We start from the raw sequence: 16,075 nt of genomic DNA, 5'->3' as shown, positions 1-16,075 counted from the left end.
TGCCCTCTTGGCATTTTCCAAAGTTCATATACTTTGCCCTCTTAGTATATTCAAAGTTTGCATACTTCACTTTCCTCTTATTCAACATTTTTTCCTTATCACAGTTACTTTCTTTCCTTTGGTTCGAGCTGTAATATTTTTCATCTGTCATAACATTTCAAAGAGACTTTTGAATGTGCGACTTCACTTCTCAGGACCAGTCTGTTACTTTGTATCATCTTCCTTTTATAATTCAACAATTGTTCTTTCCATTCATGTTTTATGAGCACACGCGCAACCTTCACATATCAGATTACAATCACTTTTGCTTTTAACACAAACCAGACTTTTGTTGCCCTTGATACTCACTGGTCGTGTTAATTGGTTTTCTTTCATCTCATTCATGCAACAGTCAATGCTGTTACCAACACCTCCTGTGCTCCTCCCCAACTCCGCCGTTCACCCGGTAGGGTCACGTGCTGCTTTCAGGCAATTTCAGAAATTCTTTCCTCCACTCACTCGGCTACGGTCTCGGAACGATTACGGCTTCTTGAAAGGGTGGAATTCTTGCCTGGCTTTCTCTCTGTCCTTGCAACTGCCGATCAGTCTGTTAGCCTTCTAACTTCCACAGCCTGGAAGTCAGTGGAGGTAATCTTTCTGATCTCGTTACCCATCTTCCTTGGCTCAGTACAGTGGTCAACATAAAGTGGGGAGGATTTATGGGAGCTGTAGGTTCCCATAAAATAAGCAGGGAAATTGGTTAGATGGGTTGTAAAAGAAAGGGGACACCATGTCTCACCATTGGGTGCTTCTCCCCCACTCCTCGAGGACCCCCTACCTCCCTCGCTTGTCCATCCCCTGGGAAGGGATCCAAAAGCGATGGCCTTTCCCTGGCCCCAGAATTGTCGACAGCCAGATTCACAAGGCAACACGGATCCCACCAGAGCAACCTACTGGAAAAAAGAGCAAGAGAAGCCTTTCCACATGTAGTGCTGGTAGTCACAAACAATCTAGAATTGGAATCCCGCTGCAAGATTGCTTAGGGACTACAACCCATTATGCGACAAGATGAGCGCACTGTCCCTTCTTGCTAACCTACAACCAGCCATCTAAAAAAAATGGTGGTAACTTGAAAACTACATACAAATCTCAGTTAATGGAACCATGCTATGCAAAAACAAAAGATGCCTAACGTGTCCACATACTGACAGTTCAGATACAATCAATTTGCTCCAGGAAGGGGCAGGACTTCAAAATTATGGTACCTTTTGCATATACATCGAACAACATTGTATACTTGATAACATGCACAAAATGCCACAGGTGGGGCAACTGTGAAAAGGAAACTGTTCAATAAGTACATAAGCGCAGGAATCGCCACAAGCAAAGAATCAAGTGACACACTCAAAGGAAACACTGGTTAATGAGCATATATTTGATTTCAAATTATACCCTAGATTATCTTAAAATTGCTGTACTGATTGACCTGTGAAATTCAAATGCATGCAGATTGTTCACAGACTATCAGAGGGCTAGAAAGGATATGGATTTTTCATTATTCACTATCGCAGCTAAGAGATTCTCACTCTTTCCACCGACAGAGATGCAGGGATCACAACATTCAGATCTGACACTTTCTAACAATATTTCTAAATGCCTTCACAGGCATCTGACTGCCATTTCACCAGCCCCACCAGACTCTGTTCGGTAATGGCTTATGCCAGACTCAGTGCAACCCATACCGATCACCTGTCAAAATGCACTAGTCCCAAAAGTTTCCATAAGAATGTGAGGCCCTGTATCGTGTCAGACCCTACCCTCTCCTCATCGTTGTGGTGCAACACTATACCAATATGGTATTTGACACTAACATCCCACAACAGACTCCACAAGTCAAAGGCCTAACACATCTCTGGTTGTACCCCCACTCTGGATGACTGTACCACCACAGATCTTGCAAATAAACTGGTCTGACATATACTGACCTTCAACAGGACTGCACCTAAAATGACTAACACTATCACATCCCTTCCTGCCTTCCTTAGAACTCTGTATGAGGGTGTCTTTTTCCTTACTTTAGTTACCCTCACTGTTGGTCCACTTAACATATTGTGCCAAGTGTGAAGGTTTTTTTTTATGCTTCAGAGTCCAGCGCACTCAGCCCACTTCAAACCTTGAAGAGTGCAATGTCTGGGGGGTGGAGGGGTTCAAAATCTGAAATGCAGGCCTCTCTGAACAAGCTACAAATGGTATCAGGTAATAATGTCCACATACATAATGTCCCCATACATAATGTCACTGGGAAAAGCCATTGGTGACATTATATATGGCAACATTATGTGTGGGGACGGGTTGTGGCGATGTCCTGCATGTTCAATGTAATAATGTATCTGCAAAAAACAATGACTCTTTTGTCAGGAGACATTTCTGCAGGCACAAGTAAGGAATTATAGAAGGGGCTAGTTAAACTGTAATGATGTTCAAAAACCTAATTTCAGCTCTGCCACGCACACACACACATACACACTCCGTCAGTGGATATGGGTAGGCCAAGGATGGGGTTAATGTGCTGCAAGAGTGCAGGAGCCCCTTCCCTTCCCATGAGAGGAAATGAGTTTGAGGGTGACCTTGAAGCCAAGGGTGTTGGTTATGCCTTTGATTTGTGTAGGTAAGGGAGATTCAACTATGAGGGTGAGGAAGGAGGAAAAGAGGAAATGAGAGGATGCACAGGGTGCGGAAGAACAGAGATATCAAGGATGGGGCTAGGGTGGAGGGCACAAGGAGGGAAATAGCAGGAGACAGAAGTAGCCAGATGAGGGGGCCTAGTCCACGAAGAGAAGTGGAAAGAATATGAAGTTGGTCCGGCATTGAATGAGGAACCAGCTAGTGTGGAGGCAGTGGAAAACCTGAGAAAATGGCTGGGAAGCATAAACAGAGTGCAAGTTGAAAATTGCATTAATGGGAGAAATTAATAGAAAGGAAGGCCTGTGGAGAGCCTACAACAGTAGTCAAGGCAACTGAGTACTAGGGTGGAAATGAGTGCTTTGAGTGATAGGTTAAAAGGATCAGATGTTTCCAGATGTTAGGGAAGTTGTGACCGGTGGTATAGCAGGAGAGATGTTAAACTGATGGTCACAGTCAATGAGGAGCACCAAGATTGCAAGCTTTAGTGAAGACACGAAATGTGTCAGGAGTTGAAGAGATTGGCATTGATATTAATGATAGGGCATTCTAGGCAGTAAGATAGAGAACTTCATTATTGAAGGAGATAAGCATGATACAGGCAAGTGTTATCAAGTGACGGATTGCCAAAAGACAGATGGAGAACCTGATAGATAGGTCCTGGGAGAAATCGGGGGTGGGGAGGAAATGAAATTCTGCATCTCATCGTCAAAGAGATAGTTTTGAAAACCAAATGATGAGATGAGCCTACCTAGGGAGGCGGTAAAGAGGGCTAACTGTATCATGGTAAAAAAAAGATAATTAGGGGACTCCTACTGAGACAGTTGCACAGGTGGAGGCATTTGTATTACAATCAATGGAAATGTATAGTTCGTAGAAGTCGAAGACTATGCAAATGAGTGCAGTGTCTTAGATTACAAGGTTTGAGAGGATGACAAGAGGGTGGTGGATAATGTCAAAGGGCGCAGAGAGGTAAACATGCATAAGATGGATGAGAGTTTGCAGTGGTTGGCAGGAGTGAGAAAGTTTGAGATGTGGGTCAATGCCATTTCCGTGGAGAAATGACTATGGAATCCAGACTGGACAGTGTCACTCAGCCTGTAAGCCTCCAGATATATGGTGATCCAGATGAAAACCACACACTCCACAATAGCATGGGAGAAGTGAGCTTGACGATAGCTGACACAGTTGTTAGCATAAGCTGAGGACTACTTATGGATAGGTAGAAGGGCTTCTATTTTAAAAGAGGCTGGGAAGATTCCAGATTCCAGAGAGAGGTTGAAGAGGTAGGAGAGGTGGGTGGGGGCAGGTTAGAGGTGCAGTACCTTTGAAAATATGCTGATCAAATTCATCCCTAGGGAAAAGGACAGGTTCCAAATTTAGGGATCTTGTAGTAGAAATATAGGGCAAAGTAATGAGTGAGCAAGAGCTAGATCAAGGGTGGGTGTGAGGGGGGTGCAGCATAGCCTGAAGGGTAGAATTCTTTATACTGCTGAGATGAAGTTCCTAAATTCAAACGATTAAATAATTTAGAAAACAAAATACATGCATGCTCTACAGTTAGGGTGCGTGTTAAATAGGTTCAGGTAACAATAGTTTAAAAATCACAAACATTTGTATTCGCGTCATCACTTATTATTTGTGTACGGCAGTAACCAGTGCACTGTTTTTTAGTTTCTAATAACGAGTCAGTAATGAATGTAATAAATAGAGTTCATATCACAGTAGCATTTGTAAATAGAAATGCACACAGCAACAAAGCTTGTTCTCATCTAGAACGCGTTCAATGGAATATGGGTTTTGAAATGATTACCTTCATCGTCCATTCCACCAGCCCTGGAAAGCTGTTCATTTTCTGCCTCTTCTTCACAGATGGAAGACAGCTCTAAATGCAAATATAGAGAGCAATTATGATCTGGGGAAAACACTGCTAACCTAGAAATCTGGTTGTTCTGCTTGGGTATCGTCTTTCGAACTATCATCTCACAAAATCAACAAAGAATTCCAGTAAACTTTTGTAGCCTCTTGCCCTTATTAAGAGAAGCCATGAACGTGATTGGGGTTAAGGTTCATCAGAAAGCTCATATAACATCCTTCACTCTATGGCGCAATCTTACGTGGTAATATAACCAGGTTACGAAGGAATAGATGATTCTAAAGAGCATGCCTGTGCTGATGAGCCGTTGCTACTCGTAGTTAAGTGCCCTTCTCTAACATGGCATCTTGTTTAATGTTATATGGAGTTAAACTAGAGCAACGAGCTAGAACAGTAAAACAGCTAAAGGCAGTATGTTACTGAGGCAAGGAAGCTTCCCCTGAAGGGTTTTTTGAAGGAGGCCTAGCCCACCTCAGAGCCAACTGTACAATAATTGTCCAAATAACAATGCTTGCGGAACGTGTGAATTAACTTCCTTGCAACTGATTTGCATTCTATAGTGAGTACAATGTTTTCTAAGTAAGGTCTTCTGACAACTTTACCTCCAGTGGAATGTATTATGCATAGAGACAATTGTCCAGCTGATAGCAAAATTCAGGGAGAAATATGTAGGTAGGTAATTTATAAAGCGTGATATAACTAGAAAGGAAAAGAGCGCTGTACAATTAAGGTGGGGCGTAGGGGATTGTCTTGTTGGTCTATGGACCTCATTTGGCAGTGAAGTCTTACTTAAAGATCAGGGTATTCATTATTCCAGAGTGTTTGAACAAAGCAGGAGAAGAATAGATTACTTACCCCTGGCAATGTTCATTCGACTGGATGTTCCTCCCACATATTCCTCATCTTTGATATTCTCTGATATCCTGATTGCAGCTTCGGAAAAATGTTCACAGCAGAGGCTCAATGGCCTCCGTCCCCTTTCAATCATAAGGTTGGCGTCAGTATAAATGGCATGCACTGCGCCCGTTGCCTCAGTTCTTGTTTTTCCTCTCGTAAGAACAGCAGTCTCGACAATGAAAAAGACATGACCATTAACAGAGAGGAAGGTGCAAATCACGGAAATTCTCCCAGATGATAGAGGGGTAGGTTGGGAGAGCAATTTGGAATATGTGGGAGGAATATCCAGTCAGAAGAACATTACCAGGTGTAAGTAATTTGTTCTTCGAATGGATTGTGTCCTCCCACGTATTGCTCATCTTTGATAGGCTCACAAAGCAGTATTTTGCAGGAAGTGGAAATGGAGAATGTGTACATGATTTATGCTGTGTGGAACAGCCTTACCAAATCTGGCGTCCTGACCCGATAGAGAGTCGAAGTAGTAATGCCTTGTGAAGGTATGCAGCAAAGACCAGGTGGCAGCACTACAAATATCCTGAACTAGTATCCCTATTTGAAGGCCAGAGGAAGTAGACACTGCTAGTGTAATGAGCCCTAAGACCTTCAGGAACTTCCTTTCCAGCTGGATTGTAACATTTGAAAATGCACAGGATCATCCACTGAGACAGGATCTGTTTCGTAACAGCCTGTCCCATCCTGTGGCCAGCATAGCCCACAAAATGTTCATCTTCCTGTCTTAATTGAGAGAGTCTGTTAATATAAAAGCTTAACACCCTCTTGGGATCCAATCTGTGGAGTGTTTCTTCCGCCTTAGAAGGATGAGGAGGGTAGAAAGCAGGCAAAACAATCTTTTGCGCCAAATGATATTCTGAAAACGCCTTTGTTAGAAAAGAAGAGCAAACCCTCAGAACTGCCTTGTACTTATGGAAAACAGTAAATGGTAGCTTAGACAACAATGCCTGGAGCTCAATAATCCTGCAAGTAGGGTAAATAGCTGTTAAAAACACAGTTTTTAAAGAAAGCATCCTCAGAGGACACGAAGGAAGTGGCTCGAAAAGAGCTCCCATCAGGAAGCTCAAGACCAAGTTGAGGTTCTAGACCGGAAATAATAAAGGGAACCGGTGGGAAGATATTAGTAAACCCTTTCAGAAATTGGATGACAATAGGAAGTTTGAAGTAGGAGCCCTGTTCTGGCAAATTCTTGAAAATTGACAGTACAGCCCGATAGCCCTTGCCTATAGAAACTTGAAGCACCTGATGGATCAGATGCAGAAGAATTGATAACACTGATGGTGTGTCACAAGTGAATGGGACACTCTCCTTAACTCTACACCAGCTGGAACGGCAGCGGTATATTTTGTTGCTGGCTTTCTGGCCAACAGCAACACTGCCATTACGTCTTTCAGAAGGTCCCAATCTCTGTACCTCAATCTCTCAGAAACCAGGCGTGAAGGTTCTGTTTTTTGGGAGGAGAAGGCGACCTCCTTCCTGAGTGAGCAAATCCTCTCTCTGATGAAGACAAAATGGAGGACAAATGGACATTTCATAGGTCCCGGGTAACATGTCCTCCTGGCCCAATCCAGAGCAAGCAGGATCATAGACTTCCCAAACTTTCTTAACCTCCTGAGAACATGGGGAATGACGGGGACTGGAGGAAACGCACACAGCTGTGGAAACTCCCCTTCCACTATGCATGTGTCTCCTAGAGCACCTCTCTGAGGGAATTCCCTGGAGCAGAACAGGTCGCATTTTCTGTTTAAACTGTTGCAAAAAGATCCACCTGAGGGGTTCCCCATAGGGTGAAGATCTCTAGAAGGACTTCTTGGTCTAACTCCCACTCGTGGGAGACTGCTCTGCCTGCTCAGTGCGTTCGCCACCTTGTTCTCCTCTCTGGCTAGCTGAACGGCTGATTCAGAGATCCCTTTTTGCAGTGCGCAAACCTAAAGCCAAAGCTGCATTGCTTCTTTGCACAGTGGTAGGGCCCCTATACCTCCTCTCTTTTTGAGCTAATCCATGGCCACTGTGTTGTTGGTCATTATCAGGACACACCTTCCCCGTACAGATGGCAGAAAGGCTATCAGCGCTAGTCTGATTCCCCTTAGATCCCAAAGGTTTATGTGAAGTCTTGACTCCGACGGAGACCAGTGACCGCTGATTGTCAGATTGTTGGCATGTGCCCACCAGTTTGTGAGGGAGGCGTCTGTAACCACTGTTATCTTCGGCCAAGGTTGCCAAAAAAGGTTTTTGTTTCAACACTTCATCCTTGCAGGCCCACCACAGGAGATCCTGTGTGAGCCCGCTTGGGACCTGAAGAAGGTCTTTCATCCTGCCAGAGAACTGTGACCACTGAGATCTGAGGGTCCCCTGGAGGGACCTCATCCTCAGGCGGGCCTCTGACAACAGAAATATGCAGGATGCCACGAGGCCAAGCAACCTCAGAAAATCTAAGGCCAGTAGACGTTGGGCGCTCTGAAATGTATTTACAACTGGGAAATGTGTTGAACCCTTACCTCGGGTGGCAAAGCTTGCCCCAAGGAAGAGTCCAGGACGGCTGAGATAAAGTGAAGCTTTTGGGAAGATGTCATGTGCGACTTCTTGAAATTGAGGGAAAAGCCCAGCTTGTGGAGAGAGTGACAGCTGCTGTTGAGATGTTCCAGAGCCTGTTCATCTGAACAGGCTCTGCTCAGCCAATCATCCAGGTAGGGTAGGGGTAGATGTTAATCCCTCCCCCCCTTAGGTTCGCTGCCACCACTGCCATCAACTTGGCGGAGGTGAGCCCAAAAGGCTGAACTCAAAAGCTGACAGTGAGAACTGCCAATGGCGAATTCCAGTTACTTCCTGTGCTGCGATGTATGGGCACATGGAAGTAAGCATCCTGGAGATCCAATGACACCATCGAATCCTGGAGCTGAATGGCCTGAAGGATCTGAGCTAGAGTAACCATCTTGAACTTGTCCTTCCTGAGGATCTTGTTCAAGCATATCAAATCCAAGATGGTTGCAATCCTCCTTCCATCCTGGGGATTAGAAAATAAGGCAAGTACCAGCCTTGATTCCCTTCCGCCAGAGGTACAAATTCGACTGCACCTTTCTATAACAAGATTAAAATCTCCTGTAAGAGGAGCAGATCAGGATCCTTCAAGGACTGGCCTCTTAGGAGACAGTCTGGAGGCCTTTTTTAGAAAAAGAAGGCAGTAACCACGAGCAACTGTTTGCAGTGCCAAAGCATCAGAAGTAATACTTTGCCACTCTTCTGGATGCTGAGATAACCTGCCTCCTACCATAATTCTGTGGATTAAGGACTCAAAGTGGTTTTGGAGTCACAGAGACTGCGGATGGCAAAGAGGCAGAGGGTGTTGAAGCAATCCTGCCTCCATGTCCTTGTGAACCACAAGGCTGTCTCCTCTGTCCTCTCTGAGAGAACTGTCCTCTCAATTTTCCAATAGATGAGTAAAACCGAAAGGGCCGACCCCTCCAACCCTGAGAAGTCGAGCAGCACTACTGAGGCTGACAAATTGTAGAACTCAAAGACTTAGCAGCAGCTTTTGAAAACTGCAGCTTTTCTAAGAACTCAACCACTGTAGAGCAAAAAAGCCACTAAGGGCATATTCAAAAGTCTAGCTTGCACATCAGGTGCGAAACCTGACCTCTGCAGCCATGCAAACCTCCTTAAAACAGTGAGCGCCCGTCCGGTAAGGCGCCTGGGCTGGATGGCTTTGGGGTTGAATTATACAAGGAGTTTAGGGCAACGCTGGCCCCCAGACTGCTGCAGATATGGGAGGAGTCATTGTAATTAGGGATCCTGCCAACCTCCCTAAGAGTGGCTATTATCACTGTATTGTTAAAGCCCAATAAACCCCCTCTGGAGGTATCCTCGTATAGGCCATTGTCTTTGATAAATGTGGATGCTAAGTTGTTCGCCACGGTGTTGGCTACTCGGCTGCTGCCATATATGGCCGAACTGGTCCGCCTGGACCAATCAGGATTGATCCCGAGCAGACGCACGTCGCAAAACTTCAGGAGATTGTTCTGCATTATTTCTCGACTCAACCCACAGGCTAAGGCAGTTGGCCATGCAAGCGAGAGTCTTGGAACCCACAGACAACATAATAGCATGGTGTGCTCTTCGGGAGGTGATGTTCAGGTCCTCAGATGATAAGCCCCCATGACTTTAAGAATGAAGCCTGTGGCTCATCATGTTTTTATACATTAGAGATCATCTCAAGAATAATGGTGCACACTACGAACTCCCCTCTAATGGAAGATGGGTATGGAACATTTATGCTAGTGTGTATGTAGAGAATGTAATATACTGGTATTCTGGGGTTGGTGGCCCGACTACCCCTGCTCCAAAACAGAATGTATAGCATTGATGCATGGCTCTGTTGTGTTTTGTTTTGTTTCTTTCTTTATTATTGTTAGGTAATGTTGCTAGTGCTACAGACAGATGGGTTTCAAGTGAGCCTTGGGTCATTCATTGAATGTTTTGGACACCACAGTATATGCTGCAAATATCTGTATGTATCTCAATATCTGTTAATAACAGATATATTAATAAACACATTTTAAAATACATGTTGGGCGGATGTTGTCGAAATTGTTTGGTGTGACTAACTACTCAAGATACTAAAAATAGGGCGCATATGAAGGGGGAGCGTGATTTGAATTGTGAATTCTCTGATGAGCAGTGGAGAAGGTGCTGTCTCTTCACCAAGGCTGTGTCGATGAATTCTGGATATTGGTTAATTCAGTTAAAAGTACTTAATCAGCTGCACTATTCCCCTGCCAGGATTGCCAAATGTTCCAGTGGTTCTGAGAATGTATGCTTGAAATGTAGGGCTACGCCGGCTAATACCCTTCATATGTTTTGGGAATGTCCCCCTATCGCTGGATATTGGCAGGCAATTGCGGAGACGTTAGATGCTATTGTGAATGTACCCCCTACTATATCCTCCCTAAAATACTTGTTAGGAGATATTGGTAAAGTGTTGACAGTCACCAGAAGGTTTTTCAATTTGGCATCTATGGTTGCTAAAAAAATGTATCCTTCACCACTGGAAATCTAAACTGGCTCCGACACATGGAGATTGGCTGCGGGACTTGGCATATACCAATGAGCGGGAGGAGACTTTTCTTGTCACAACACCTAAACCTGTAGACCCAAGAATATCTGGGCCCCACTGTGCCTATATTTGGCCCGAACTGGACATTGAAACACTACCCAGAAATGGTGGGCATACAGGATGGCTATGGTGCCCCTTCAATACAGGGGCAGACTTTGATTATTGAAGGTTATTGGCCTGTGGACTCAAGCTTGGCCCCTCTCTATGATGTCATGTATTGCATATACCAATCTGCATCGCTGTCATGTAATCTGTCTGTTTGTGTCTTGTTAAATAACGTTTTATTTTTTAAAACAGTGCCCGCAGTCATGGAGAAACTGACGCAATCTGCCATGTCTAACCCAGATTGCAGGGCCTGGCACATAGCATCTTTGCCATCCTTTATTATATTGAGGAAACCCTCCCTCCTCCCGCTCAGGGATGTGCTCAGCAGCCATTGCAGCAACTTCTCACAGAATATAAGAAAACTTAGCCAGGGCACAAGAGGCATTAATTGCATTCCCTGCCATGTTCCCTGCTGAAAACACTCTCTTCCCCAGGACATCAATTTTCTTGTCATCCCTGTCCAGTAGAATCCTGGGATATGTAGCCCCCTTGGAAGTTGAAGTGGCTGCTTTCACCACCAAACTCTCTGCACTTGGATGTTTGGATAGATATTACGGATCTATAGAGGAGGGTCTGTACTTCTTGGAAAAGTCTTTATACACCACAGGGGGAGAATCTGTTTTTTTCCAATTATCCAGAACTCTATTCTGCACTGTCATTGTCAAGGATGTCCGTTATGTCATCCTGTTCAAACTCCACAGCAGCTCTACCCCAGCCAAGGTATTCAATGACTTTTGACATCTCTGATCTATAAGAAGCATCAGCATGCCCAGATCTGTCTGTAACACCAAACTCCACCTCTGGAGATGTGTCCAAATCACTTGCATCTTTAAGAGTGTCAAACAGGTCCCTCATTCTCGACTCCTCCGAGATGAACTCTTCTGGGATACCAGGCGTGCCATAGTCCAGCCCAAACAATGGGCTCTGTTCCTCCTCTTCATAGATGGAGCTCATTCACTTAAAAAAGTCATTCTTTTCAACTGTGACTTAAAAACCTTTGAAGGGCTCGATAAAGATGTCAACAGTTTCGACAATGTTGATTTCGATATGGAGGGGCTTCACATCAAAACACTCAAAGGAGGAGGTGGAGTTGGTTCCGATTTTATTCAAGGTGTCGAGTCCATTAACGTCACTCGAGGAACCTTTTAGATTTTTAAGTCCTTGCTCTTAGGCGTGTGAGCAGAAGATTTCAATGACATCCTGTTGGCCTGAAGAGGCACAATGGGATCGAAAGCCTTTTTTGACTCAACCGAAGAAGTAAGTGTTACTGCCTTCATGAATACCTCCAACATTTAGTTGAATTCTTCCAACTCAGTTTTAAAAGCCGTTTTGCTCTGGAAACGTACCCATTTTCCATCGGGCAAGGAATCTGAAGAAAGCGATCATGACCGACGGTGCCTCTTCCTGGATTCCGGTTTGGGTCCATGGTAGACATCTTGGACACGCAATCCAAACATCTTTCAAACCCAGTTTTCGGGATATCATCGGGTAAACTCGAAACGCAGTTGAAAACCGTTTATACTGATGCTGATGTCATGGTCGAGAGCAGACAGAGGCCATCAAGACACGAGGACGGCAACAAATGGCGCCCTCTGCTGTGAAATGTTTTCCAAAGTTGCAAGCAGGATATCGAAGATGAGGAATACGTGGGAGGACACAATTCATTTGAATGCTTATTTTCTGGTCTGCTTCTTCTTGAACTTCTTGGATTCCAGTCTGGTGATATCTAGGTTACTTATGTTGCGTTGACCTCCTGAGATGGTGATCTTTTCAGGTAAGTATGTAGGATATTAGAGCATGGAGTGGTAACTAATGTAGTTCTTTGAAAGCGTTGGAAACATGGTTGAATTTATTTCTTTAGTCCCGTGCTGAGGCATGCTGCTGTGTGCTGGAAAGATTTAAGAGGGCCAGATTAGTGTTTGGGGCACCTGAGAGATGGCACCAGAGCCATGATGAAAAATCTTAAATCTGGGCAACGATGAAAGGTTTCATTCAGTGCAAGAGTGAGAGCCAGCCCCATTCTACTTAGTTATGTGTGCTCTGAAGGAGGTGTTGCAATCGATGGTGAAGCCGAGGGACTTTGCAGTAGGGGCAAAATGGGCAGAGAAGCCATTTAGATCCATCTCTGTTAGCCAGTTTTGAACTAGGGTGTGCTTGGTGGCACTCCTGAGGAGGATGAACTGTTTTGGTGGGGCAGAGTTTAAAGAAGTCACTTGACTTACACACATGAATGGTGGAGAGGCAGTGTTACAAATTAGTGAATATCATAGATGCTGTTTACCTACAGGGATAGCTGCATGTCATCAGCATACTGGTGGATTTTGATATTGAATTTGGCCAAGAGGGCTATCAGTGTCTTCATGTAAAATTTGAAGATGATAGGGGAGAGGATGGACCTTATAGAATTCCACAGGTCAAAGGGAGTGGTTGGGGTCTGTAGGTGCCTATCTGGACGAGCTGGTGTCTGCTTGTGAGCTTATGTTATGTTATTTGACATTTGTATATTGCCTACTGCCATTGGTATGGCCTCGAAGCGCTGCAAGCATGAAAGCCCTTTGGAAGAACGTAGTCTGAGTTGAGAAGTTGTGAGTGGAGTGGTAAATGCATGCAAGCATTTATAGTCTGATCGAAGGTAGGTAGGGAATAGCTGGTTCCAAGTTATGTGAACAACTGGACTGAATTTTGTGTGGGACTCATCTGTATTCTATGGGCGGTGGCAATCGGGTCGAGGGTGATGCATGTTTAAGGTAGGGTGTAGTCAAATAGTGTGCATGTCAAGTGTGCGCAGATATGTCAATAGCTGGGATGACCCCTATGGGGCTTGGCTACATTCCATGGGGTGCAGCACAAGAGAAATCAAAACTCAACAAACATAGTGAAATAAAACATAGAGAAATATCTCGGTTCTTACAAATACACAATCCTAGCAGACAAAAAGGGCTCCTAGTTTGTATAATGCACACAATGCAAAATATGCACAATTCGACATTCAATGTGAGCAAAAATGCATAAATACATCAATAAAAATGGTAGACATCTTGGACACGCAATCCAAACATCTTTCAAACCCAGTTTTCGGGATATCCTGCTTCCTATGTCAGCTGACCTAAGGGAACCACCAATCCATTAGGTGAATAGGGGTGGGTGGGGTGGGATGCTTTGAGGGAAGCTGGCTCTCAGTAGAGCGCTGATGCCAGAGCATGGCTTGTGGGATAGAGGGCTTAGAGGGTCACACAATGCTGGGGGCTCTCACCTGGCAGGGGGGACCACGAGGGTCTGTGTCCTCCTCTGTTGTTTCTCAAAATGGGCTCTCGCAGGTAGGAGTCAAATCACTGAAGGACTGTGGCATCAAATCCCAGGCAGATGGACAGGGTGTTGAGTATCACTTTGTGGTCAACTCTGTCAAATGCAGCAGATAGAATGAGCAGGACAAGAAGGCAGGAGTCATGCTTGTCCATAATGAGGAGCACCTTGACGATGACCTGGATGGTGGCAGCATCAGTGCTGCTTCTAGGTCGAATATTTATGTGTAGTTAGAGTGTACATCTTCCCGATCTTGCGAATGAAAGGTAGATGGTTGATGGGATGGTAGTTGACTAGGGTATCCGGGTCGAGTTGGGCTTCTGTAATGTGGGTTTTCAACGGGTCTGAGAAGATGCAAGAGTGAAGCATTGATAGTGTAGAGGAGAGGAGTGAGAACTGTTTCCTATGGTACACTTAAGGATGGAGAATGGGATGATGTACTTGTAGGAGATGGCTTTGAGAGACACAAGGATGTTTGTGTATTCTTCCAGTGTTGAGATTTGCTCCAAATCTTTTCTTGTTTGTGAGTGTCAGCCAAAACAGAGGACATCCTATCCTCTCTCTCCTCTACCACCCTCCCTACTCCAACAGTTCCTCACTTGCTCCTGCCTTGGCCGATTTCTGTAACCATTCCTTTGCCACTGGCTCCTTCCCACTATCCTTCAAGCACACCCCTGTGCACCATCTCCTTAATAAGCCATCTGTTGATCTGCTGACCCCTCCTGCCCTTGGAGAAGTTGGTAATCTTCCAAATGAACCACCACACTGAATCTGTTGGTTGTCTCCATGACCACCAGTCTGGCCTCAGAGCATCCAAAGGCAGGGAAACGGCTCTCCTGAGCACCTGCAAAGACCTGCTCTCAAACCTTGACTTCAATTCTCCCTCGGTTCACATCCTCCTTGATTTGTCAAACATTCCACCCACAGAAAAGGGCTCTATGATACCTTTTGAATCACAGACCTGGCATTTGATTGGTTGACCTCCTTCCTGTCTAATCGACCTTCCCAGGTGCAACTGCGCCTTTTCCTTTCTTCCATCTCACTCTCTAACTGCGGCATCCCTCAGGACTCTATCCTATCGATATGGCTCTTCAACATCTACCTTGACCATCTGGCCCACTTGATTTTCTCCTACTCTCCTCATTTCTTGTGTTATGCTGATGACACACAGCTCTCCTTCAAGCTTCTACCACTACCCCCTCATCTTCTTCTCTCATTCCTGACTGTCTGACTGCTATCTAGGCATGGTGCACGGCTAATGCCTTAATACCAGCAAGACCAAATCCTTCTGATTGGACCCCTGCTACCTGCTTCCCTCCCACACTCTGGCTGCCCTTCTTGGATCCCCTCCCTTCACCATCTTGCGAGGCAAAAAACCTTGATGTCATCTTTGACTCCTCTCTCCCCTTCTCATATCACATCACGGACCTTGCCAAGAAGGCCCACTTTCAGATTCATCTCACTTAAGGCATTCACCCCTTCCTCACCTTCCCCCAGAAACTCAATGTCTCCAGAGCTCTGGTCCTCTCTAGGCTTGTCTACTGCAACAGCCTCTTCCTCAATCTACCTCTTTCCTCTCTTCGGCCCCTTCAACTAATCCAGAATAGGACTGCGAGACTTATCCTTGGCCTCAAGCCCAGGGACCGCATCTCTCCAGCCCTTAAATCTCTCCATTTGCTCCCAGTGGTTGCAAGGATCCAATTCAAGACCCTATGCATCATCCACAAGGCCTTCGGAGGCCTGGGAACCCACTACATAAACTCTCTCTCTCTCTCTCTCTCTCTCTCTCTCTCTCTCTCTCTCTCTCTCTCTTTCTCTCTTTCTCTCAATACCTCCCTGCTAGAGCCCTTCGGTCCTCTAGCTCCAACGCTCTGCAGATCAGATGTTTTTCCAAGCAGAGAGTGGGACAGATCTCTCTCTTTGGCAGGTGCCTCCCTCTGGAATGTCCTCCCTGCCCTTCTCAGACTTGAGCCAGTCCTCCTTAAATTCCAGAAGCTTCTCAAGACCCTGCTCTTCTCTATCTCCTTCCCTCTCCCCTCCCTTGCTCGCACTTATACGGTGGACGGCCCTGGCATCCCCTGGCGTTTGCCCCCCACCCTGGGCTCTACCCA

At 45.3% G+C, this 16,075-nt stretch overlaps 1 protein-coding gene across 1 annotated transcript in view; it reads right to left on the bottom strand.

The window, feature by feature from the left end:
• LOC138467292 (ADP-ribose glycohydrolase MACROD2-like) overlaps positions 1–16,075 on the bottom strand; it is a 1,886,603-nt gene that overhangs the window by 453,519 nt on the left and 1,417,009 nt on the right. The window contains exon 8 of the mRNA XM_069607287.1: positions 4,475–4,546. Within this exon, the coding sequence (XP_069463388.1) occupies positions 4,475–4,546 (72 nt within the window). The remainder of the gene's footprint in view (positions 1–4,474; positions 4,547–16,075) is intronic.

The sequence above is a fragment of the Ambystoma mexicanum genome, chromosome 4q (assembly GCF_040938575.1).
Source record: "Ambystoma mexicanum isolate Mex_15411 chromosome 4q, UKY_AmexF1_1, whole genome shotgun sequence".
In the NCBI taxonomy this organism is placed as follows: Eukaryota; Metazoa; Chordata; class Amphibia; order Caudata; family Ambystomatidae; genus Ambystoma; species Ambystoma mexicanum.
Note: the sequence above shows the minus strand (reverse complement) of the source record. Positions and strands in the feature narration are given on the sequence as shown.